Source organism: Tenrec ecaudatus, chromosome 5, assembly GCF_050624435.1.
Source record: "Tenrec ecaudatus isolate mTenEca1 chromosome 5, mTenEca1.hap1, whole genome shotgun sequence".
Classification (NCBI taxonomy): Eukaryota; Metazoa; Chordata; class Mammalia; order Afrosoricida; family Tenrecidae; genus Tenrec; species Tenrec ecaudatus.
In genome coordinates this window covers 120,373,030-120,400,657 of record NC_134534.1, presented here as the reverse complement: position 1 = coordinate 120,400,657, position 27,628 = coordinate 120,373,030, and the positions used below count along the sequence as shown (strand labels likewise).

At 41.2% G+C, this 27,628-nt stretch overlaps 1 protein-coding gene across 1 annotated transcript in view; it reads left to right on the top strand.

The window, feature by feature from the left end:
* CNTN4 (contactin 4) overlaps positions 1–27,628 on the top strand; it is a 626,036-nt gene that overhangs the window by 281,108 nt on the left and 317,300 nt on the right. The window contains exon 4 of the mRNA XM_075549881.1: positions 830–925. Coding sequence (XP_075405996.1) covers positions 830–925 — 96 coding nt within the window. The remainder of the gene's footprint in view (positions 1–829; positions 926–27,628) is intronic.

Here is a 27,628-nt window from a genome sequence, read left to right as displayed (position 1 = left end):
GCGTTGCTATGATGCCGAGCAGGTTTCAGTAGAACTTCCAAAATACTGTAGACTAGGAAGAAAGGTCTGGTAATTTCCTTCTGAAAATCAGTCAACAAGACCCTGTGGGTCAAAAGGGTATGATCCTATGGTATATGAAGTTGGCATGAGTCAGGGACCATTTGCCGACAGTTAGCAACCACCCAGCAGTATGAAAGACCTTTTGCTTGATCTTGTGATTTTCAGATATTATCTAATTTAATCTTTGCCCGTGACACTTATTTCAAAATAAAACCTGTTTGTTCTGATAATTATAAGAAAATGTTCTAGATCTAGAGAGAAGTGTAATTACATCTAGTAGAATGGTGGACAAAATGACAAAACAGAAGGCCAGGAAGCACGAGTTTGCCTACCAGTAATGACACTTGACTATCAGAACTCTTTGAGAAGTCACGTCACATCTTGGAAACCTGGTATCTTCATGTAGACGTTCACCAGCCAGTGGAATGTCCTGTGTTGATGGCAGTGTCCTCTCTCTGCACTGCCAAATCCAGTAGCCATTAGCCATGTGTGTCACTGACCGCTCAAAATGTGGCTAGTGTATCTGATGAATGGATTGTTAATTATCTTAATGTTGTTGAATTTAAAAAGCTGCAGGTGACAAGTTGCTACCTCACTGGACAACACAGATAGAAACTTCAGAGAAGCCAAGCTGAATCTCCCTGGCATCTGTGCTACAGAATTTGTTTTCTAGCAGATGGTTACCCTTTTTGGAAATGATGATATTCTTTCATAACCTCTTAGGATTTTAAGTTTAAGACCTCTTTTTTTTTTGTTTTTCTCCCAACAGACCTCGAAAACTTTAAAACCAGGACTCGAAGCACAGTGTCTGTCCGCCAAGGCCAAGGGATGGTGCTCCTGTGCGGTCCCCCACCCCACGCTGGAGGTAAGCAAGTACATTGGCATACACACACTTCATTGACTGCTATTATCTTGCTGAATGTTCTTGCTCTTGGCATCAATTGAGGGGCCAGTGTCATTTGTAGATTCCCAAGGCCCCTTCTGAGCATGGGGAGAATCGTTGTGGCTACTTCCATAATTAGAATAGGAAAATCCCAGATTGTGCAAATGTTCCACTCCACTGCTTTCTGCCCGGCACAAGGGGAAAGGCGCCTGAATCCGTCAAAATCAGAATTCAGATGCTTCATGCGGCAGTATAGTTACACCTACTGTCATTGAGTCATAGTGTGTGGAACTCGCTCTTTGGTTAGTCGTACAACTTTATTGGGTTAAAAAATGACCCTCCAAATTTCTATGTAAGGGGATAAAAAGTTTGGGGATATATTCTAGTAATGTTTGTGGTATATTGTGCCTATAATTAATGCCAATGAAATATACAGTGAAAGTGGTTAAAGGGGCAAATTCTATATTATGCAAGAAGGCTTCAACAAGTTTGAGGGGAAACTGAAATTATAAGCTAATGAAGTTTGTCCATGACCTTCCCTTGTATTTTATCACAATTGAGAAGGATGGAAGCTTGGAAGGAAGAAGGAAGGAAGGGAGGGAGGGAGGGAGGGAGGGAGGGAAATGTTGTCCTGCTTAATTTCATTTTGCTGTTGGTGCTGTTGGTCTGAGAAAAGGATCAGAACCAGAGCATCATCCCTTCACCATAGAATCCAAGGCCACTTTGTCAAAACTCTTAGAGTCATTTAGAAACACATTTGCTGCAACAACATATAACCCAGATAACCCTGCTTGGGCACAAAGGACTCTGGTGCTTTGACGTATGCTCTGATTTTCCAAAGGTGAGCAGTATCAAGTTGGCAACAGCTTCTTGAGATGTCTTCTGTGACCCAAGCTTTTTTTTGAATACTTCTTTGGGCCCTTAGCATGGGCATGGCTAAGGTATTGTCAGCACTCCAGACAGGAAGAAATGGGAAGACACAGGATAAAAGACTCAAGTCTTTGTGCTTTTCACTTTGCTTTTATGTTGTAAAGGTTTGCTTTGCCTCAGGATTTCTGCCTACATTTCATTGATCATTGTGAGATGAAAATTCAAGTATTTTAAAGCAGATATCTCATGGCTCTCAAAAGAAACCATAGCTGTGGGAATAAGGTGAATGTGAAGAGATGTTATGCAGACAACTACCAGTATCTCTTCAAAGGAATAACAATCTCCTGATGAAAAGGAGAAAACAGCTGCATAAAATAGGTTCTGTCACGCGTAGGTGGATGTTGTTAGCTGCCAGCGAGGCCATGCCTTTATCATGGCAACCCTGTTCCCAACAGAAGGCAACACAGCCACACCTGGGCCAACTCCATGGATGGTCACAAATCAGACTGTCACCCACTCTTTGCAATACATCAAATGTATTCTGATGAATACTGACCCTGCAGGACAGGGTAGAAGTGCTCCTGTGAGTTTGTAAGACTGTACATCTTTATGGGAGTAGAAAACCTCCTCTTTCTTCTGCGAAGTACCTGGTATGGTGGTTTTGAATTGCTGACTTCATGGTTAGTAGCCCAACTAAAAAGCCAAATCCAAACCCATCATCATTAAACTGATTTGGAATTATCATATGTGTGTGTGTGTGTGTGTGTGTGTGTATTTTCACACATACACATTGCTTCTGAGTCTGGGTCTATAAAGACGTAGTCAAACCACATCTTCCTTCCCAAGAATGGCTCTGAGTTTGAACCATTGACCTTTTAGTTGACAGCCCAATACTTACCACACAGTGCCCCAGGGCTCTTATAGGTTTAACAACAAATCACTAATATTGACTCTATCTATACTCACAGATTTAATAAGTAGTTATATTTATTAAGACTACTGAGTTTTTATGATGAAAAAGTTGAATGGTTCTCCTCTTAGAAATCTAAGCTCATATTTAGTTTCACATCTTCTGTCCTCATTATTAACTTCATTTTTTCACATCGGTTTACATGAGTGAAACAGCCAACTTTTTAAAAACCTATCATTCAAAAATATCTATTTGTATTTGCTCAATCATTTGAAGTTGTACTCTTTATCTAATACCCAATTTAGAATTTCTGGAAGGAAATAACAATTAGCCAATTAGCTAAAAGATGAGCATAAATCTGGGATAGGAGAGGCAGGCGCTTCTGCAACACTGGCTCAAAGGCATGGAATTGTTAGAGTTCTGGCCCCTGCTTATAGCCATCTGGTCATACGTTCAGTTCTTTAACTGCAAGACTGGAGGTTCAGGTCTACCCAGAGGCATCTTGGAAGGGAAGCCTTGGGATCCACCCCTGAAAAAGCAGCCATTGAAACCTGATGGAACACAGTTCTATAGATCTCTGTTGGTCGGCATGAGTCAAAATTGACTCGTGGGCAAGTGGTTTCTACTCATCTAGTTTCTAAAGACTGGGAGATAGATCTGCTTTTATTAGCTGTACATTGGGAAGTGGGGTTCTTATTTGCGAATTAATTTTCACTAGAGGCTGTATCAGGTGCACCGATTTGGCATGCTGAATGAGAGCTCCAGTTCTGGATTGTGACATCCAACTTTAGATTAGGAAATACCTTCAAATGCTCTCTGTCTCTCTACATAGCTACAAAGTGAGAACGTCTTTTTAAAACGCCCTTAAATGCCCTTTACTTCCATCATCATGTCATTTTTAATCTACAAAGCCGAAATACCTTCCTATCAAATATGTTTGCATTTTGAAGGTCTGTTCCTGTACACAAGTAAATCCTTTAACAATGGATATATATTTATTTAATTAAAAAAATACTTTTATCCGGGCTCTTACATTACTTATCAGAATCCATACATTCACCCAGTGTGTCAAACACATTTGCACATATGTTGCCATAATCATTTTCAAAGCATTCTCTTCTGACTTGATATCAGCTCCCCATTTCTTTCCCCTCCCTTCCCAGCCCACCCTTCCTCACAAACACTTGATATGTTATAGATTATTATTTCCATATCTTACATCATCCTCTGTTGCCCCTCACCCATTTTTCCATTATTGAACCCCCTGGGAGGGTGTTCATTTGATCTTTGTGAGGGATTCCCCTTTTGTCCCCACACCCTGCCCTTGGTATCTGGTACTCTCTTGGTATCTGGTACTCTCACTGTAGGCCCTGAGGAGTCTATCTATCCTGGATTCCCTGTGTTGCGGGCTCTTATCTGTAACAGTGTGCATGCTCTGGTCTAATCCAATTTGTAAGGTGGAGTAGAGATTCATGATAGTGGGGTGAAGGAAACACCAAAGAACTAGAGGAAAGTTGTGAGTTTCATTGGTGCTATACTGTACCCCAATGGGCTCATCTCTTCCTTGTGACCCCTCTGTGAGGTCTACAGATGGGCATTGAGTCTCCAATCCATGCCTGCCTCCCTCCTCCCTTCACATTGGGTATGATTTTGTTCTGGGTCTTAGATGCCTAATACATGATCCAATTGACCTTATGATCACACAGGCTGGTGTGATTCTTCTATGTGGGCTTTGTTGCTTCTGAGCTAGATGGCCACTTATTTATTTGCAAGCCTTTAAGACCCCAGATGCTATAGCTTTTGGTAGCCGGGCACCATAAGCTTTCTTCACTCTATTTGCTTATGCACCCACGTGTCTTCAGCAATCATGTTGGGAAGGGGAGCATCACAGAATGCCGGATTGTTAGAAAAAAGTGTTCTTGCATTGAGGGAGTACTTGAGTTGAGGCCCAATGCCCACCGGCAACCTTAATTCTTAACATATAGATATGAGTACATGGCTCTATTCCCCTCTCATTATATATACATTTACATGTGTACATGCCTGTATTTAGGCCTATTTAAATGTCCTTTGCCTCCTGGTTCTTTCCTCTATTTCTTTTTACTTCCCTCTTGTCCCACCATCATGCTCAGCCTTCATTCGGGTTTAGTAAGTCCCCCCTGCTACATTACCCTTGATTAAGCCCCACTGGGCATGCTATGACCTTCCTCCCATTGATTTTAGTTCACTTGTTCCCTTGTCCCTGGGTTGTTTCCCTCCCGCCCTTTCTCCCACCACCCCTTCACCCATATCCCCGCCGAACCATTGGCCCTGTTCTTTTCATCTCCGAATTATTTATCCCTCCTATCTTATCTAGATAGACATGCAGATACATAAATAAGTGCAAAAACCAGGCAAACCCAAATAAAAGAACAAAGGAGGTCAAAACCAACAAAAAATAATAATAACAATAGCAAAAAGAAAGTCAATGACAAAAATGTTAAGGCCTATAAATAGTTCAAGGTCTATTTGTTGGCCATTTTGAGTGTTTTCCAGTCATGTCTGATGGGGTGCCACACTCGGTCTCCAAAGTCTATTTTTTATATTCCCTAGGGACTTCATCACTCTGCTCTCCCTGCTACTTGCCTGCATGTCCTCGGTTCTCTGCTCCAGTGTGATGGGGCCTGACCATCTACTATCCTTGTACTGCATCTTCAGTGCTGTCCTACAGCACTATGGGTCAGTGAGGGACACAGTATCCTGTGTTGGGCCTGCCCTACGGTCCTCCACATGCATTGTCTGCTCTGAGCAGGAATATCATCCCTGGGTCTTGGTGGACCAGTGTCTTCTTCCTCTCCATCTCTTTTCATTTCTCCAGTGTGCTCTAATCCGATGTGCCCCTATCCCCAAGCTGTAGCCCCAGTGCTATCCTCTGAAGTGCATTCTCTCAGGGGGGGTTTTGTCCACATAGTTGGGATTGGGGCCAGCCCCATGGACCTCTCTATTGGTTCCCTGGTACATGCTGACATGTTGTATTCACGTCTTCGTGCATCAGGTTGAAGCCTGGTCTCCCTCTCCCTCTCCTGTGGAGATATAAACAATACCCTCCCCTTGGGTGGGTTAGTGCCCTGTTCCCCTCCCCCCCCCCACATGTCTTTTTTCTTTACCCCTCTTATTTAATTGGCTGCCGTATGTATCCCTAGATTGGGTTTGACCCTGGACCTAGATTGGGTTTTACCCTGGACCTCACCCCAGGAATGTATGTACATAGTAGTTTTCCCTATGCTTCCCCCCTTTTAGGCTTACCTCAGTGAACTTATGTTGTACTTGTCCTCTTGTGCTTGGCTTACTTCACTTAGCATGATTTCCTCCGGTTCGTCCCTTGCAGCAATGTGCTCCATGCGTTCTTCGCTGTTTTTAGGGATGTGTAGTACTGCACTGTATGTATGTACCGTAGTTTTTTAATCCATCTGTGTGTTGATGGAAATTTGGGTTGTTTCCAACTGCTTGCAATTGAGAACTGTGCTGCAGTGAACATTGGAGCACAGATGTCTAGCTGTGGCTTGTTTCTTGCCTCTTCTGAGTATATGCCCAGTAAGGGGATTGCTGGGTCATATGGTAGCCCAATTTCCATCTGTTTTAGATATCACCAAATCAACTCCCATAATGGTTCACCAGCAGTGGATGAGAGTCCCTATCTCCCCAATGCCTCCCCAACCCTTGTTACTTTCTGATTTTTTGAATTGGGCTAAGTTTGAGGATGTTAGGTGGTATCTCATAGTTGTTTTAATTTGCTTTTCTCTTATGACTAATGATCAGGAACATTTTCTCATACGTGTTTTGGCCATTCAGATTTCTTCCCTGTGGAAATTCTGCTCAGGTCCTTTGCCCACCTCCTTAGTGGACACTTAGTTTTTCTCTTATTGTAAGCTTGCAAAGTATTGTAGATTTTAGTAATAAGGTCTTTGTCTGATATGTCATTGCTAAAGATGTTTCCCAGTCAGTGGACTCTTATTACTCTCAGTGAATTCTTTCAATGTACACAAGTGATCTATCTCCAGTATGTTCCACTTGTCAATTTGTGACTTCTCTGTATTTGCACCCCTCCCTATTTCTGATCGTCAATGTATTCCCTGTGCCAAGATTCTCAGGTTTCTCCCAGTTCCCTCATTAATGGCCCTAATAGTTTTGGGTTTTACCTCAAGGTGTGGGATGCACCTTGAGTTTATTCTTGTGCGTGGAGTGAGTTAAAGGTCTTGCTTTGTTTTTCTACAGGTACTTAACCATTTTTTTCCAACACCACATATTGAAGAGGGCATCACTTCAATTAACCCCACATGTGTTTATTGGCCAGGTTGACAGAAGAAATTTTAATTATATCATGTATGTTTCATTATTGGCTTCTTTCCTCTCTTGAACTAATGCTATCTTGGGGGCTGTTTTCTCTTTGTTACCCTATGGGTGGAGTTGTTCTATGTGATGGTCTCTTATTTGCAATCGGTGAGTTTTGATTATCTGCCCTTCCTGAGTTTGTAAGAATCTTTTGTAGGGCTGGGTTTCCCCTTGTCTGTGAAGGCTCATTTCTTCCTCTATCTTAATAGTTAATTTGGCTGGGTATAGTGTTTGTGAGTTTGAGTTATTTTCCTTCAATTTTTGGAATATGTTACTCCACTCCCTCCTCTTCTTCATCATGTCCACTGATAGGGCTGAACCTGTTCTTATTTGGATACCTTTATAAGTGATTGTTTGATTTCCCTAGCTGTCCTTATGATTTTCTATTTTTCCTCATAGTTGGATAATTTAACTATTATGTGTCTTGGTTACCTCTTCTTTGGATTTAGTCTGGCTGGTGTTCTTTCAGTCTCATGAATGGTTGACTGATTTTCATTTAAGCTTTGAAGTTTTTCCTCTAATAATTCCCTCGCTATTTTTGCTGTTGACTCCTTGTTCTGTCTTGTTTCAGTAGTCCAATTATTCTAATATTGTTCCTATTCATAGAATCATACATGACTCTCAGGATTTTTCTCCTCTGATTTTCTTCATTGTCTGCTTTTCCCATTGGTTGAGGTCTGCCTAGTTATCCTTGAGGTCACTGGTGTGATTCTCTGCCTCCTCAAGTCTATTAGCAATGTCTGCTAATTGGCTACTTGATTTGTTGTTTCATCCCTTAGGTCTTGTATTTCCATTTGGCATGTTGCCTTTATCTCCTCTATCATTTCATCCTCTTTCCCTGTTTTTTTCCCTCATATTGTGTATGACTCCAAGCAACATTCTGAATTTTTTTCCTATGGCCGGTCAATGTCTACTTCTTCTAAGCATATCAGTAATTTCATGACTTCTGGTATTGTCTTCTGTTTCTCCTGCCTTTTATTAGGCTGTTGGGGCTGGTTGCTGTTTACGTGTTGTTTTAGAGGAGCCCCATGCCATCTTCCCGAGTCAAAGAGCAATGGGCTCTCTCTTGGGGACTCATATGAGTGCTTCTATGAACTACCTGCAGGTAGCTTCACTGGGGGGTCCGGCTACCACTGTGTCTTCCTGTGGTTTCACTCTTACCCTAGTCAACCAGTATTCCATTATTTGGAATGTGAGTTGGATACTCCTCTTATGGGACGCTGGTTGGGTGTTTGAGGGCTCACAAGGATGGCATTTCCTTAGCTGATCTCCCAGCAAGCCATAGCATGTGTCTCATGGGACTTGGAGCACCTTGGATTGCATGTGGTGTTTCCCTCTGCAACTGGAGTGCCATGGAGAGCATGTGGGTTTTCCAATCTTAGTGTAGTGCACCGTAGATGGCAGGCTGAATTGCCCTAGTTGGAGAGATCACCAGGGAGGTTGGGCAGATGTTCCCATAGCAGTGTGTAGCACCACAGAACAGTGGGCAGGGGTTTCCCCAGTTACTTATCAGGTGTTGGGGTGTAGGTGGGAGTTCCCCAAGCCCTTTGAAGGGGATATCTCCCCACCACTTGGGGTATGGTGGAGGATGGACGTGATTTCCCAGCTTAATATAAAGCCTACAAGTGTGGGCAGGAGCTTCCTCAACTGAGCCGTCAGAATTGCCCTAGGTGGAGGGGAGTGGCCTGGAGGCCAGTAGGGGCTTGTGAAAGGAGAGGGAGAAGAGAAGAAAAATAGAGAAAGGAGAAAATGAAGACAAGAGCAAAAATAAAAAAACAAACAAACGCACAAAAATGCAAATGCAAAGTACAAATAAAAACAAATTGTCAAATAAAGAAAAACAATCTGATGAGACTGTGGTGGGAAAGAGAGAAGAAGTAGAAGAAGCAGAGAAAAGAAACAGAAGTGAAAGAAGAGAAGAAAGAAAAACATAGAGAGATAGCTGAGCCCCATGCCCTGCCATGTGTAGCACTGACACGTGACGTGTGCAGCACTGCTACAGGGGGCAGGCTGGAACCCTCCCCACTGTGCGGGCAGTTGCCCTAGGCAGAGGGTAGGTAGTTGGAAACCAGAAGTGGCATGTGGAAGGGAAAAGGGAGAGGAGAAAAACAGAACAGAAGAAAGATAGAAAAAGAAGGGGGAAGAAAACACAACTGTGCTCTCTAAGATTGACTGCAGTGGGAAAGAGAGAAGAAGAAACAATGTAAACAGATGGTTGATTCCTGATTGCCCAAACATGGGCCTGGAGGGGTTTAAACCTTGCCCCAAGGTGGCAGATTGGTGTGGTCTTTTAGTTCAGGGTCCCACTGGTGCTGGGTTGGAATTGCTCTAATTGGCAAGATCACCGTAAAGGCCAGACTGAGGTTTCCTCAGCAGCGTGGGACGGTGTAAAGGGCTGTCACAGCTGCCTGTGTGGTGTGCAGTGCTCCCACAGAGGGCAGGCTGGAGTTCCCCCTGCTGTTTGGGTAGAGTTGTCCTAAGTGCAGGGTAGTGGCCCAAAAGTCAGCAGTGGCATAAGAGAGGGGGAGAAGAGGAAAGAGAGAGAAAAAGAAAAAAAAACCTTGCCCTGCTGTGGGAAAGCTAGAAGGGAGAGAGAATAAAGAGAAAAGAACAGCAAGTAAGGGGATAGCTGAGGTCTGAGTGCCTGACTGTGGGCCTGGAGGATTCCAACCTTGCTTCAAGGTAGTGCTGTGGTGTGCTCGCTTGCTGTTGGGTCCCACAGGTGCTGGGCGGAAATCCCTGGAAGGCAAGATCACAGCTGTGTTGAATGCTAGTGCTCACTGGTATAGCTGCCTGGTGCTGTCTGCAGCACTGTAGCAGGGGGGGGATGTTCCCTCAGACATGTGAAGGCCCCAGGCTAGGCAGGGGACTCCCCAGTCACACAGAGGACAGGCGGGACCTCCCCAGCTGCCTGTAGAATCACTGAGGGTAGACAGTAACTCCCCCCCACACACCCCACCTGCTCTGTTGGGTTTGCAGAGTTGCCCTAGCTTGTGCCAAGACTGCTGATGTCCTTATAGCTCAGAGAGGGTTTTTTGCTTTGTTTTCCCTGGCCAGCTGGACTTGAGTTGTTATTCTGAAGCTGAGGCTTGCTCCAGGGAGTCTTTGTTATGTTGAAGGCCTCTGGGCTCTGGGCGCTGTAGGTAACTTCTGGTGTTCCTTAGCACTGGCTCCCTTATTATGCTAATGTATGTTAAAGGCCTCATTCTACCAGTTGTAGTTAAGCAATGAGGCTGGGATTTGCAGTTTTTACCTAGAAAATATTTTTTCTCTTTTTTATATTGGGTTTCTGGGGTGCCCGGATTTCGGGGCTATCATGCTGACTCCAGAGGAGGGGATCTAGCTTATCAGAGAGGTTGTTTTCTTCTCAGCCAACTGGAACTGAATTCGTCCCCTGGACTATGGCTTCCTGCTTATTTTCTGCTACACTGTCATCTGACTCAGGTGAATTTCCTTACGTCTTTTCAATTGCTCCAAATCTACGGCCATCCTTGCTGACCTCGACCCCCAGGCAGCTAACAGCGCGGGGAAACTCTGGTGGGGAGTCCTGTGACTAGCTTTCAGAGGCTCTCCTCAAATCTGGGATGATGACCCCTTTGGGGTATCAGCTTGGGGAATCACTACTCACTGCCGAACTAGGGTGCTGGTAGCTGCTGAGCCAGAGCCAAGAGCCCAGCACACTGAACTTAGAGTGATTCCGTGTGTTCTCAGTTTGCTTTGTGAGTGAAAATTTAAAAAGTGGGGTTCAGGACAGATCCTAGTACCCTGATTCTAATTTTAGGACTCTGCCTCCCGGTCTCCTTCACCTTACCTCCCAATTTTCTGGTCTGGCAACAAAAGCTCCAGGTGGGTAAATCTAACTGCACATCATCTTTTTCCGTCTCACATTTTTAAAATTAGAGTTCATTCAGTCTAGTACTCCGTTTGATAATGTGAAATATGATCAAAATAAGAATAGAAAAATTATCTAATTCCTTCTGCAGACTACCTTCGCTGCATTAAACTTTGATAACATGACAGCAATTGTAAAAATTAATCTTGTAGGTATATATTAAAACTGAGAAAAATATTGCTATCTGGTATAATGATATCGTTGGGAAGGAAAAACACATGAGGTGATGCTGGGCTGGTACACAATAAGGTACCTGAATATGTTCCCACAGAGAAATGTATTACAAATGTCCACAGGCATCTACTGAATCGGCTTGTCTCTGCTGGCAGCAGCCAGCAGTCTGAAATCCTATTCCATGTGCTATGATCACAGCCCTGACGATCTTGATGGCAAAAGACTAAGAAATAAACACTCTCATTATGGGCTCTGTTGGAAGCCACGTGCATAGTCACCTTATGTGAGACAGGCAAGGCAGGCAAGGCAAAGAAATTTAGAAGGAAACAGCAAAGAGGACCTTTGAGGTTGGAAGAGAGCCTCTCTGGATATCTTTCCATTTGGAACTGTAGAGACAATGATTATGAGATGAAATTTCCCCAATTACCCAAAACCTTCCCGTAGGCACTGTACAGAAAATACTGTCTGATTGCTTTTCCAGGCTATGCAAACTTGTAAACTAACATAACCACCATGAGCTATTTAGTTCTAACGTATGATATTCCAGTTTCAGTTGTAACAGATCATGCAGAGCATCGGAAAGGAGTCAGCCATTTAGTCTATCGGTGGGGTACTGAGTAATAAGCATAAGCTCCATTGTAAGGGATTTTGCATGTCCTATTTCTGAAGTTATTTAGTGTGAGGTTTTCTAGGGTAAGACAAAAATGAGCAGCAATTAATCTATTTTGTAAAGCATTTTAATGTGTAGGTATTTCCAGGGCTCTCGCAGTCATTATGAGCAACATCTTTTTCATTTCTTCACGTATATATACAAGCCCAAATGTGATAAAGCTGCATAGATTTCACAGTTCAATCTTGAACAAGAATCAATTGTATGAAATGCCGTGATGGGTTTTGGTTCTGTTTGATGCTCTTTCATAGTCAAAGCAGATTATGGAGGGCCAATATTTTCATCTTGGGTTCTATCAACTCCAGGGTCATTTCTTTAACCAGGGATTCATGATCTTTAGCCAAGATCTTATTAAATAAGAATAGAACTAAAGTACTTCAATATTCCTCCCTCCCGTGTACTGAATCTATAAGTTTACTCACCACCTTCCTCTTAATTGTTACCAACGTTCTTGTTTGATTGATTTTCCCCCAACCATTCTCTCAGTTGTCACCAATGGTCCTGCTACTGGGAGTCTGTTAAAAAAGACCCAATCCCAGTTCACACCTTGCTTTCAGAAAGATGCCTAAGTGGTTAAGATGTTTATGAAAATTGGAGAATCACTAAGCTAGTTCAGATTCTATTGGTCTGAGGTAGAGCATACGTGTTAGAATGATTGATCAAGCATAGGACTTCAGGCTGCTAGAAAATCAAGATGGCTTGTTAAAATCACAGACAGGCAGCCTTTTCTTGAGAACATTCAGATTTTATTAAACTAGAGCAGGGTCTAAAAAACTGTTGTTTCAAGAAACCCTAGTTGAAATTAGTCCAATGGACTAATGGACCATGTGAGCATTGGTCTCCATAACCGTGAGGCTAGGTGAAGATGAGGCCCAGTTACCACTACGAACAGCTCTGAAAGGAATCATATTAGAAGGCCATGGATAGAATGAAGAGGGGGAAAAACGTGGAACAAACCTCAAAATCTTAGAGAGAGAGAGAGTGACTGATGGAATTCCTGATGATGGCCCTTAGTTACCCTTCAAGTCTGGATGCTCCATTTTCAGTAAAACAATAGACAAGTTTATAAGGGGAACAATAAAACTTCAGAGAGATCCAAACCTTAGAATAAACAGCTCTGAGATCAATAGGGCAGCATTTACCCAAGGACAAAGTTTGGAAGACTGAAGAAGGAAGAAGAAGTGGGAACAGGAAACTCAGGGAGAAAGTGAGATAATTGAGGTACTATGGGATTAGAAATCAGTTAGAAGAAACAAGATGTGTATAAATTGTTGAATGGAAAATGGATTTACTCTATAAGCCATCATCTACGAAACAATATAAAGCTTTTAAAAAGGAGAATGAAATAAAGAAACCCTTGTTGATTCTGCTGCAGCACCAGAGAGCAGATACAACTACTTTGATTACCCTTCCTAAAACCAGCCTAAATCCCACCCTGCTGAAATGGAGAAGTTTAATTTCAATATGACCCAAGCCAAAGGAATAAATCATTCCTAAATCAAATTTACATCTAAAAGATGTTAAAGTAAAGGTGTATTCTTGACCCTTTATACTAAATAAATAAGCAGAAAATTAACCTAAGTTTTTTTCAGGTGCTGGTATTCAGAAGGAGTGCTTTATGTTTAGTCATCAGAATGTGTTCTAGTTTTGGGTGTTTGAGTCAAACATTTATAGTAAAATGCAACTACATCATGTCTCTTCCTACATTATTAGTGTTAACAAAAGCATGGCTTCCTAGATCAAAACTGCCTGATTGTAGTTCTGAGATTATTTTCATTATTATGAAATAAAGGGAAATGAACTAGAATTACCAACATTAGATTCTTCTACATTGAATTTATAGCACTCATTAAAGTAGGATCTAATTCACAGAGCATCATACCCAGGGGTCTTAAACATCTGTAGTAGAGTTCTTGATGGTGTTTGTAATGTTTTGTTTCTATTGTAATATCTTTTTATCCTCACAATAATCCCATAAGAAGTTAGAACATGTGTTTTGTAGATAAGGAAATGGTGTTTTATAGATAAGGAAACTGAAGCAAAGAGATTACGCTAGGTCACAACGTCAGGGCTAAGAGTTGCTTTACCAGACCTTGTCCTTAGGTTTCGTTTTTACAGAGAGGGTAGCACAGGGAATGGGTATACTTCCTCTGTGCCTGCATCCTTGGGGCACACCCTACTTGCATTAAATATTAACTTGTTTAAGGGGAGGCCTAAGACATTTGATGCTTTTTAAATCACCCAAACACTAAACCCCTTGCCATTAAGTTGATTCAGACTCATGGCTACCCCATATGTTACAGAGACAAGCTGCTCCATTGGGTTTCCTTGGCTGTAATCTTATGGAAGTAGGTCACTAGGCCTTTCTTCTGTTGACCTGTTGGACTTATTAAAACTGGAAAATTTAGCGTAGTAGTTGAGCACGAGTGATTTGTGCCACTCGAGGATCTGAACGTACCCCAGGTGCTCCTAATAGGCAGTTAATATAGTGGAAAAGAGGTACTTCTGCCTGACAAACCAAGTAGATCTTGACCCAGCAAAACTTCTCTATTTTCACAGGATTCTAGCAGCCAATCATTTGATTTGATTTTGATTTAACCATTGAAATGATAATAAGAGTCTAAAAAGAATCAATCATTCCATAGTGTTATTTCAGCAGGAACATAGGACAGAGGAAAAAGCGTGAAACTTGGATACCTACACTCCAGTTCTTTCCCTCATATTAATTTACTATGTGGTCTTGGACCAGTTATATCTTCTCTGATTGCCATTTCTTCATCTGACTTCTATTTCTACCAGACTCCACCTACTCAGCTCCTGGCATGAAGATGTCACCTTCAGTTTCCGGCTTACCCAATTTCTTAATTAGTCTGAACTAGATTGATAAGTCATTGGGTCAAGATTAGTTTTCTAAAGAAAGCATCCTTTATGCCCAGAATAACTTTCAAGACATCCACATTCTAATAAAGTGTTGATACTATGTAAGACCCCACATCCTTGCCTGATACCCATTCTTCTCCTCAAACTGATTCTTTTACCAGTTCTATATAATTATATTCCTATATGATTCCTTGTTTGCTTTTCTACAACAGAGCCTTGCTTAAATCACAGCCCCCATCACTGTAGACTAGACCTCTGTTTAGCCCTTACCTTAATGTCTCGCCTATAGTACACCCTGATTTCATTGTAAGCCAGCTCCAAATGTTGAAGCTTATCATGTCTTTCTAGGAATCATTGCTGGTTAGAAAATCTAATTACTGTACTTTATCCATAATATCAGATCTCTTGAAGCATTAATATCAATTAATCTGGCTGAATCTGAAATATTTCAACCTAACATTTGGAAAACTAGTCACCTTCCTCAAGAAATAGCCTTTCCATGTCTAGTATGTGCCCTCCACTTTCCCGCGTGGACATTGCTGGGCCTTGCCAATACACCAGCCTTCCTATTTCTTAGTTCAAAGCGTGATTCTCAACCAATTCTTCACCCACTATAAAACCAGCCAAATGGAATTCATCTGTTTCGTGTAGACTTTTCAAACAGGTTCATAAAAAGGAATAATAAATATGGCAGCAGAGTGCAGCGTTACAAATTACAAACATTGCTGGTTTTCCTAATTAGGCCTGATTTGATTGTCTTTACTTGCTTATAGTTGAAATCAAAGTTAAGTCAGAAAACTGCTTGTGTTAGCAAGATAAGTGATTCTTGATGTACGTGCATATAACAACTTTTAAGTAGGCAAATAATTTTCAGATACCTCTTGGAAGAGGTTCACATAGAATTTACATCTATTATTAACATATGCTGGTTATCCTCTGGCATTGTGGCTTCTATTAAAGTGCTGATTCAGCCATTCACTCAATATTTGAAAATTGCTTCTTAAGGACAGAAAATGATGGTTGAGGTTAATTCCATCAGCAGTCTCCCCACAGACCAATCCCTGTAAAGCTTTTTTTTAAACGTGTGTGCATTTTAAAAATATTACATCATCTATTTAATGTGTACATTATATGCCAGGACTCCATTCAATTTTCTTAGACAAAACAAGGTATTAGGTCGACTTAGGTAGAGCCTGAATTTTCAAGATATTACTCAAATAATACTTAGAGGTTTTGTTTGTTTGATTTACTAAAAATAAAGCCTACAAATGTTTTATGTGGGAGTAAAAGAATTTGAGATTTTTAAGTGGTTTTAATTTAACTGTCACTTTTTTTGTGGCTATGAGTCGGAGTCAACTTGATGAAAATGAATTCAATCTGATGCATGTCTGTTCCATACAGTTTTTGATGCTGTGAATTTTCAGAAGCAGACAACCAGATGTGTCTTCCAAGGGTAGATTCTTACTGGCTGCACATATAAATGTTCATTAGTCACCCTATCAGCCATATGGAAATGTAGTTGGGCATGCATATGGGGATGAAATGTCTCTACCTTAGTCATCTCACTCTGTGTTTGGGATGGAGGAGGGTAGTCCAAATAGAGTCCTAGTTTTCAAAACTCTTAACTAACTCACATATAATTAATGGTCTTGGGATCCTGAGTCTGTTATTGGTCACCACTGAGGTAGTTGTTTTCTACATCATATCACTTGGTAACTTATTTGAGAGTTTTTTTCCCAAATAATTTAAAGGCCATAGATTTTCAATAGGTTAAAACTAGTTCCATGAGGAATTATTAATTCTGATGAAGTTCTACTATTGAAATCAAAAAGTGAGTTTTCATCTGGAGTGAAAATCATAGGGAATAATAGGTAAAATGTTGGTCTTTAAGGACCTTGTGAATCAGCCACACAGGTTAAACCAGGGTTTTGTTTGTCTGTTTGTTTAAGATCATTGTATTGGGGGCTCTTACAGCTCTGATAATAAGAGCTCTTATAATAAGGCATACATAAATTGTATCAGGCATATTTGTACATATGTTGCCATCATTCTTTTCTAAACATTTACATTCTATTTGAGCCATTGGTATCAGCTTCTCTTTTTACTCTCACTCTCCCCTCCCACCTTCATGACCCTTTTATCAATTACAACCTGTTGTTATTTTCATATCTTATTGTGACCACTGTCTTCCTTCCCCCAAAGTTTCCTGCCCTCTCTTCTCTCCACCTTCCCCCTACCCTCCTGGTATCTGTTCGCCCATTTCTGTTTCTGAGGAGTTCATTTGAACTGTATTCCATGTGTCCTGAGCTCTTATCTGTACCCGTGTACATGCTATGGCCTAGCCCAAAGTGAAAGGCAGGATTGGGGTCATGATAGTGGGGGGTGAGCAAGCCTCAAGGAACCAGAGGATTTATTGTGTGTTTCATCGCTGTATTTCACCCTGGTTGACTCATTCCTTCCTTGGGACCCTTCTGTGAGGGGATGTCACATTGTCTACAGATTGGTTTTGAGTCTCTGCTCCGACTCCCTGTCCCCTTCCTCTCAACAATATGGGTTTTTTTGGTTATGTTTTGTTTTTGGTCTTCTGAGGCCTGTTACCTGATCCCACTGACACTTCATGATCACACAGGCTGGTGTGCTTTTTGTCATGTGGGCTTGTTGCTTTCTTTGCTAGATGGCCACTTGTTTAACTTCAAGCCTTTAAAACCCCAGATGCTATATCTTTGGATAGCTGGACACCATCAGCATTGTTCACCACATTTGCTTGTCCACCCATTTTTTCTTCAGCGATTGTGCCAGGAGGGTGAGCATCACAGAATGCCAAGTTGCTAAAACAAAGGGTTCTTGCATTGAGGGAGAGCTTGAGCAGAGGTCCAAAGTCCATCCACTTCCTCAGTATTGCCATGTAAATATATGTACCTATGCCAATACCTCTATTTCTGTGAACTAATATATTTACATAAGTGCACACCTGTGTTTATACCTCTAGTCATAGCTTTGTATCCTAGATCTTTCCTGGTTCCTTTTACCTTCTTCCTTTCCCACTATCACCTTCCCCTCTCTTCCACCTCCTAGTAATTCCTCTCCGCTAGATTACTGTTGCTCCAGTATCCCCAGGATCTCTACATCCTCCTTGTTGTTGATTTTAATTACCTAGTTATTCCCCTGTCTACAGTATTGTTTGCTCTTCATTCCCTTCCCCTGACTTCTCCTCCCCCTAAGTCCCTCTGGAACCTCCGGTCCTATTGCTTTCCTCTCAGGCTTGCTTCCCATGTCTATCTTATATAAGCAGGCAAAAATGTGAGTGAGGGGAGACAACAGTCCTTGTAAGATATGAAATAATAATAACAATATATCATTGATTAAGGATTTGCAAGGGTGGAAAGGTGGGGGAGGGAGGGGAAAAAAGAGCAGCTTATATCAAGGACTCAAGTAGAAAATGTTTGGGAAATAATGATGGCAATATATGTACAAATATGCTTGATACAATTGATTTATCAAAAGTTATGAGCTGTAAGATCCCCCAATAAAACAGTTAAAATTATAATATATAAAGAAAAATAATAATAACTTGCAAAAGTACCCAAGAGCACATAGATAATTCCAGGTCTGTACACTGACCATTATGACTTTCTCCCCACTAGTCCTAGGGGGTTCCAGGAACTGCCCCTCCTAGTCTGTCTCGTTTTCCCCATCCTTTTCTATTGTGCAAATGTTTCCATGTTCTTTATTTGAAAACAAACAAACAAGTGATTTTACTTAGCTAATTATGGCCCTGATTACCCAGCCACTCTCTCGACAGTTATTCCCCACTTACTTTAGTGATAGACACTCTACATGTGTATTGGTAGGTACCCCATTGAATAAATTCGGGCTGAAATGTCCCGATGTTATTTTAAGCATTTGAAGAAAAAGAAATCATCCTCAGATTTGAATCTTTTAAACTGGAGGTTCATTGATTAGTCTGAGTAAAAGCCAAACTGTCGTTACCAAAAGGAAATGGCATCTGGAAAGCAAGATTTGATTCATAAAGCTGAATAATTTCCAAACCAATCAGTCAGCAAAGCTCAACTGCATGCAGAGCTTTCTCTTTGGGAGTTGCCATGGCTCAGAAAGCGGTGAACGATGATATAGTGTTGGAACACAGGTGCTAGTTGGGATATGAAGAGTCAGGAGAGGTAAAAAACACATCACACATCCACTAGAGTGCTACCCAGGATGTACCAGCCAGAACAGAGCAAATGATGATCTTTCAACAGCATGAACCTGGCTGAACTTTTCATAAATAATCCAGTGGACAATCACTGCGGGATATATAGGAAGCATTCTTGTTTTAATGTCCGCTGGAAATATACCCCATGAATCGTGTGCTTACAGCTGAAAAGAAATGACTGGCTCTTTGGACACATTTTCAGCAATGAATCGCTATTTTGTCAGGTCAGTGCATCATGATGTTACATTGAATTAAGGAGGATAATGATGCGGTGCATAGGAAGAGGACATGCTGGCTGAGTCCTGGAATTTCTGAAATGACTCTTGTTAAAAACTCAGATGTTAAAGGCTCAGAAATGGACTTTTTGCCAGTGAATAGTCCTCACTCACTCTATCGAATCAACTCCAACTAATAGCGACTCTTTATAGGGTTTGAGGCTATAAATCATTATGGGAGCCAATGAGCTCATCTTTCTCTTCAGGAGAGACTAGCAGGTTTGAACCATTTTACTATGATTGGTGGCCCAGTGCTTATCAGACAGCACTAGCGGGACTCCTTTGTGATTCTTAAGGCACAAAGAAGTTGCGCAGTTTCCTGATTTTGCTTTAACTCATGCAGTTTAGTTTTCAGACATTTAGAGAGAAAGTAAGAAAAGCTGGAGACAGCGCAATAGAAGGTCAAACGAAGCTGTGGAGTCTTTTTCTTACCCAGGAAGAGAGACTATAGCATTTTTCTCGGGATAAGAATAAAGCTTCTAGTTTTGAATAGTACTGATAGGCTAATAATTAAAGAGAAAATATTTAATTAAGTGGCTGCTTATTCATCAAAAGCTAACACTATAGATAAGAAGGGTTTGGGTGGTTTTGTTTTGTTTAAATTAATCAAGCTGATTTGAGTTAACCATATTAACTATGATTTTTGGCATTTGTAGACATAATAGAATAAATGCAAAAAATAAGATTAAGTTTTCAGAGGGGCAAACTCTGAATTATAAACTAAAAGAAATGTTAGATCTTTTATTCAAGGATGATTGGTAGGGTAGGTGCTGGCTGATAATAAAAAAACGGACAGCCATTTTGTACTCAGCCAATAAAGCTCTTCCCAGCTCACTGTGACATTACTCCCCTTTTCTCACATCAGCTAGTTGCAGATTAACTCATTAGCACAATCTTTACTGTCAAAATTAACCCCTGGAAAGGAGTTTTGTTATAACAACACTCCACGGGAATTCATAAACCCATATGGCAGGCACAGCTGGAAAGATAGTTTCGATTGACAATGTAGCATTTCAAAAATGTCCAAAGGATCTATACTTTGAGAAACACATTGAAATTTACACATTTTCTCATTCACTCAAACCAGCACATACTGTAGGGAACTTTCAGGAAATGCCAAGACACTGTAGTCTCTAGATATTGAAGTCCAATTTCTAAAAAGATATTATTTAAAAAACAAAATGTAGTTTATTTAGATGATCATATTTCTTTCTCCAGTGGTTCCCATTTATTGTACAAGGTATATACCACACCTCTGTAAGCAAAACCTCTATACTTCATTCTCTTATGAGCCCTGCCACCATGCAAAATGAATAACTATCACTAAACAAAACATCATAGAAGTGTGTAAATCTACTTTACTTTGTTGGGAATTGTAATGATGAATGTGATTTAGCATTGGTACCATTGGAGCACATAAATGTGTAAACAAATGTTGAAGAAACAGGTGTTTTAAAATATAAAACACATAGGCAGGACCTACTGGATGCCAGACCTCACAGTAGAAGCAGCAGGAATTATCAGAGAAAAACCAGCAGGGTCTCTCCCACCACTAGGCTCTGGGGAAGAGTAAGAGAGTAATCAAACAACCAGACTGATGTATGTGCTGCTGGGTGTGGAAAAGAGGAACGGTCTTCAGGAATTTTTTGACATCAAATGACATGATGTCCATTTGCAGGTCAGAGGAGTCTCCCCTGAAGAATTAGCCCTGAAGCTTAGATCTGATGAATCAAAGGGAAGAGGGGAGGAAGGAGTAGTACAGCTATTAGGCAGCCTTCAATGCCATCAGAGCAATTCAGGGTAGTGAGCATCCACAGAATGACAAGAGAGCAGGATGAACCAGGATTGTGAGCAGGGGTGGAAGGCGCTAAGATAGTGTGAATAATCAGAGTGTTTTGCCTTTGTTTTGTTCTTATTTTTGAAAAGAAGTTAAAACTGCTTTGCTGGTATTTTAAGTCACATTGAAAGGCAGACATTGAATGAAGGTGGGGGACAGTGCTGAAGCAGTTTTTAGCAAGTTAAGGTCAATTAATGTCTACCAAGTTATGTGAGACAGGGTTCTCTAGAGAGATAGAACCAGATTGCTAATAATTAGATAGATAGATAATATATAACACAAGATATATACTGTTAAATTATATACAGATAGTTAGATATATAATACAAAAAATGAACAGTTAAATTATAAAGCAGTACAAATGGCTCAGTGCAACTCACTCCCGTGAGACAGTTGTGAGACACTGGCAGTCCTTCAAGTTTTGAGAGCCACCAGTTAGTCTTCTGTGGAGAGAGCTAGGCTATCCCAGCACAGGCAGCAAACAGCAAGGCAGGTCACCAACTGTCAGCCAGGTCACCAACGGTCAGTCCCCAGCTCATGAGATGTAAATTTCAATCCTGTGGTCTTTAAGGGACCTCAACTTACAGCGACACAGTCCACAGGCTAGGCGTCCCCCAGGTAGTGCAGCCTGTAAATTGAGGCACAGAATAAGCAAGGCAGCGCACACTGGTCTGATGATCAAAGAGCGAGAGACAACAAAGGTGCGGCTCACGGAGCCATTTATCTCCCTGCCCTTCAGTTAATCCCACTTATGTTTATAGGCCAGGGTGGCACAATAAACTAACTATCTCACCGGCTATTCATTAAAAAAGAATTAGTGAAAGCTGCAGAGATCTAATATGACCGAAGACAGAGAGTACTTGTTGTGAGAGGCCTTCTAGATGTTTCCAACTCACAGCAGCCCTCTCTCTGTACAACAGAAGGAAATGCTCGCTAGTTCTGCACCATCCTCTTCGCTGCTGCCACGTTTGAAACCACTGTGGCAGCCACGGTGCTGATCTGTCGGGTTGAAGGACCTCCTCTTTGGCATGAACCTTCTATTTTGTCAAACATAATGGCAGTCTCTGGAGATGGGTCTTTCCCCATGTCCAAAGTAGGTGAGATTAAATTTCACATTTCTCATTCCTCATTTCGAAGCAGCATGCTGGCTATGTTTTTAACCAAGACAAGTTTCTTTGTTCTTGGGGCAGTTCATAATATTTTGAATATTCTTCTCCACCACCATAACTCAGATGCATCGATTTTTCTCTGGTCTTCCTTCTTCACTGTCCAGCTTTCATTTGCATATGAGGCAATTTAAAATGCCATGGCTTAGGTCAATCACACCTCATTCCTCAAAATGATATTTTTGTTCTTTAGTAATTTAAAGTTATTTTATAGATTTGCTCAATGCAATATGCTCTTTGATTCCCTGACTTTATCCCCATGAGCATTGATTGCAGATCTAAGTAAAATGAAATCTTTGGCAGTGTCAACCTTTCCTCTGTTCATCATGATATCTATTGGTTGAGCTGTGAGGATTTTGTTTCCTTTATGTTGAGTTGTAATCCATACTGAGGGTTCCACTCTTAGATTTTCCTCAGCAAAGGTTTTATGTCCTCCTCACTTTCAGCAAGCAAGGCTGCGTTATCTGCATATTGCATCTTGTTAATGAGCCTTTCTCCAATCCTGGTTCTGTGTTCTTCGTATAGTCCAAGCTTCTTGAAGTATGTACTAAGCATCAGATTAAATATGTTAGGGTGCAAGGATGCAACCCCAACACACATCTTTTCTGAAATAAAGGGTGGCCAATGAAAACCCACCAGATGTTTGCCTGAAGCATGACCTATAACTCTAGCAGAGCAAAACAAAAGCCCATTGTGGTTAAGCCACTTCCAAACCAAAATCACACTGGTTGCTGACCCATAGTGACCTCTCCTGGTTTCTGAGACTGTAACAGTTTACTGGCAGAGACAGTCCAGTTTTCTCCCACGGAGCCGCTGGTGGTTTCAAATGCCAACTATGCGATCACAGAGGACAGTTGCCCCACACAATTTTTAAAGCTTTATGGAAACTGATCACCACATCTTTCTGCTCTGAAATGACGAGCCGACTTTTCTTTAGGTTAGCAGTTGAGCATTAGGCCACGAGGATTCCTAACGAGAGCATAATCCTCAAACCAAACCCATTGCCATTAGGTCGATCCAATAGCAACTCTATGTAGAGAAATGCTGGGGCTTTAAAACTTTTTACCAGAACAAAGAGCATCTTCTTTCTCTCAGGGAGAAGCTGGTGGATTTGATCTGCCCACCTCGCAGATTAGCAGACCAACACTTAGACCACAGAGCCACCAGAACTCCTTTTAACTAGAGAATAAACCAAACTCGCTGCCATTAGTCATCTCTGACTCATGGTGACCCCGTTAGGGCAGGAGAGAACTGCACCTGTGGGTTTCCTAGACTGTAACTCTTTACAGGATGAGAAAGCCTCCTATTTCTCAAGAGTAGCGGCTGGTTGTTTTGAACAGCTGGACTGGCAGAGACCTATATTTATGAGCCCTGGTGGTATAATTCTTATGTGTTGGGCTGCAACCAGAAGGTCAGCAATTTGAAACCACTAACTGCTCTTTGGGAAGAAGACTAGGCTTTCTACTCCCCAAATGAGTTACAGTATTGGAAACCTACAGGGGTAGTTGGACACTGTCCTATAGTGTCTCTGTGAATCAGAATCGACACAATGGCAGCGAGTTCAATTTATTTATTTATTTTAGAGCAATTTCCATTTTACTTCCCTTCAGATTTGTTTCTCTTCAGCTTCTAGTCTTTACATAGGTTTTGGAGGTGGTCGTGGGGCAGCATCTGCAGGTCTAAAGCGAAGTGGGAGAAGGGACGGGGTCATTCCTTATGGGCTTCACGTGACCAGTTCCTGACCACTGTGCTGCGAATGGCACAGCTCACACAACAATGAAGCTTCACGTACAAGGTGGGAAGCACGTACACTTCAGAAATGTCTCTGATGGCGGCGAGTTCCACTGTTTCGTATTAGGAACTTCTTAATGGCCTTGTCTTGTGACACACTGTGGGCTTAGTTCATGCAGCTGATGGGGCTACTCCTGGCATTTCTTAGTGCGACCATTGCTACATGTTTTTATTGTCATCTTGGAAGCAAAGGACATGAGAGAGAGAAAAAGCAATGAGTTTGATTTTTGAGTATAAAAATGTAGACATAAGCATAGACATATAATAGTATGCATTATGTAATCTGAACTTGTAATCATAAATGTATACCCATCCATTTATGAGGATTTTGGAGAAAGTAACCTACCCACACCTAACCTCCACTTTATCACACATGTCAAACACCATCCTCTTTCATCTCCTAAAATCACAAGGAAATCAACCATTCTAGCTAATATGTTAGAACAAAAGAGACTAGCCTGGAGTTCCTTATGGTAAATGGGGAAGGCCCTTGGTTGCTGACTAAAGTAGAGGGGCACCTGAAAACAGGAATGCCTTCAATTGATGGACTGACACAGTGGCAACAACAGTGAGTTAGTTCAGGCACAATTGAGGAACAATTGTGAGGGTGGAGCAGGACCTGGCAGTGTTTCATCCTCTTGTGCATGGCGTCCTTCAAGGCTGGAACCAACTCAACGGCACCTGGCAGCAGCAGCAGTCCACACAGAGGCCTAGGGGTCTCCTTCTGGAACATCAGCCCTTGACAACTATGCAGCGAAGGTCGGACAGACAGGATAGACAGGAGTCATGGTCAACACAAAGACAATTGGCTTATTGAATAGAGATACAACAAAAGACAATATTAGCTCACATGTCAGGTGGTAACTGAATCAACAGGAAGTTCTCCCTAAGTTTTTCAAACTCTCACTAAATCTAAGATATAGATTATATGGAATGGAATATTGGTTATCAGATTAGCTCAACCTTGGGATCTAAGATAAAGATTGGCATTCTGGAAGCCCAAATGTGGTCACTTGAAGGAATGCATTGCTTTATGCTGGTAAACTCCAAATCTGGTTGGAATCACAATTAATATTTCATTTACTGAGTCAAATAAAAATTCTACCCTACCATAGTAACCTTACTCAATGATAAGAAGACAGAAGAGGAATGGCAGCCAGGGAATGCAAAACTGCAACATAAACAAAAACACCAGTTAAAAGGATTCCCTGAGAATATAGGAAAAACATAGATTTATTACAAGATGGATCTCTGTTTTACTTCCAGGTTAAAAAGCGTGGATTCTATGAAGCAAAGATGATATGGAAAGAGACACTGTCTAAGATGCAGGCTAAGATGTAAAGGGAGCCGCCAAAGAAGGGTTGAAACTCTGTAATGCAGACACTGAAAGCCAGATGAACATTGTACGGAATTGAATTAGCAGTAAGCGCAAGTAGCTAGAAAAATTATTTTAAAGGATGCAAATGGAAATTGTAATGATCAGAGTGCTTCATAAATATGGAAATTACAAAGTAAAGATCCAAACTACACACTGATATTATTTCAGCATAGACATATTATTTCCCGACTCTCATGACAGTATACTACATCATGTCAGTACATCATCCTTTTAATAGTAGAAAGCATTTCGTATGTTCTTATCTTTGAGTGGGAATCAAACAATATGATATTCTTTATTTTAATAATATGAGAAATAGAGATGATAATAAAAATGAGATGTGTACCCCCCCCCAAAGTGCTAGAGATACTAAATAAAAGTGATTATTCATTGTGTTGTTATTCTCAAGTTTCCCAGTTCAAAATCACCTGCTGCTCCTTGAGAGAAAGGCAGTACATTCCCCCTAAATACTTACAGTATTGGAAACTCACAGAGGGGCAGTTTTCTCCTGTCTGATAAGGTTACTATGATTTGGCTTTGACTTGATGGCAGTGAGTTTCTTTTGGGGGAAGTTTGGTAATATATTTAACCAGAGGTGAAAAATAAAGATAAGCCAAAGTAATAAAAGAAAAAGCACATTAAAAAGAAAACAATGATAAACGAAGAACACAAAGATTATGACAGAAATATAAAGATATTTAACTTCTGTACTAACATAAGGCCTCAGAATGATCTCACCAAAACATAGTATTAAAAAAATTGTATACCTTACTAGCAAAAGATTGAAAAATAATAAAATGAAAAGGAAAGATGGTAGAAATAATAGTTTACACAAGAGATCTAAAATCAATGATGAGGAGGGCAAAGAAGGCCTGTTGGGATTTGATTAAGTGCAATGTAGCTGGAAGTACAGAAAACTGAATGAAGGTCGAACATGATAGTGGGACAGGAGGAAAATAAAAGGAACTAGAGGAAAGAACTAGGAGGCAAAAGACATTTGTAGAGATATAAACTTGGCATGTACATATTTAAATATTGTGTTAGTCCAGGTAGAATAGAGAAACAAATTCATAAACACCCACATGTATAAGAAAGAGTTTTATATACAAGAGGAATTGAGCATTGAGAAAACATCCCAGCCCAGTCCAGATCAAGTCCATAAGTCTATTAGCCCATATGTCAATACCAATCACCTATAACGTCCTTTTCTGACTCACAAAACACTTGCAATGACGCTGAATGCAGGATGATCACAGGCCAGTGGGTAGAAAATCTTTGGATCCAGTGGCGTTGTAAGCATCTCAGCACTTGCAGGGTCTCCACGTGGCTTCTCCAGCACCCAGGGCTGCATCAGGGTAGGTCTATGTGGCTTCTCCTCAGGGATATCTCAGAGGGAGTAAGCTGAGAGCCAGAAACTCCCGCCTCCAAGTAGGAAAAAATAGGATTTCCCAGAATCCTGAGGAGAAGGTCATACCTACACGGATACCTCATTGGCTATGACTCGATTGACAGACTAGACTCCACCCCTTTCTCTTAATCCTCTCAAGTCCCAAATTGACACCAGATTATGGTATGTAATTACCACAAATATATTAATATATAATGGGATATAGGTCTATGTACATATATTTATAGGTTGAGTATTAATGTAGCAGATGGACATTGAGCATCTACTCAAGTCCTTCCTCAATGCAAGAACACTTTGTTCTAATAACCTAGCATTCTGAATGCTTCCCAACATGATTGCTGAAGACAAAATGGGTGCATAAGCTAATGTGATAAGAAAATTGATGGTGCCTAGTTATTACAGCATCAGGGGCCTTAAAGGCTTGAGGTTAAACAAGCAGCCATCTAGTAGGGAAGCTACAAAGCCCACATGGAGGAAGCACACCAATCCTTGTGATCTCAAGGTGTCAATGGGATGTGGTATCAGGCATCAGAAGACCCAAAACAAACAACCATTTTGATGTGAATGAGAGGGTCTGGAATGGAGACCCAAAGCCCAATTGTAGAAAATTGGACATCTCTTTACAGAAGGGTCACAAGGAAGGGATGAGCCAGTCAGGGTGCAGTATAACACCAATGAAACACACAATATTCCTCTACTTCTTTTTTTTACTCCTCTACTTCTTTAGTGCTTTCTCCCCCTAAATATCATGACCCCAGTTCTACAATACAAGTCTGGTTAGACCAGAGGATGTACACTGGTACAGATAAGAGCTCTTGACACATGGAATCCAGGACAGACAAACCTCTCA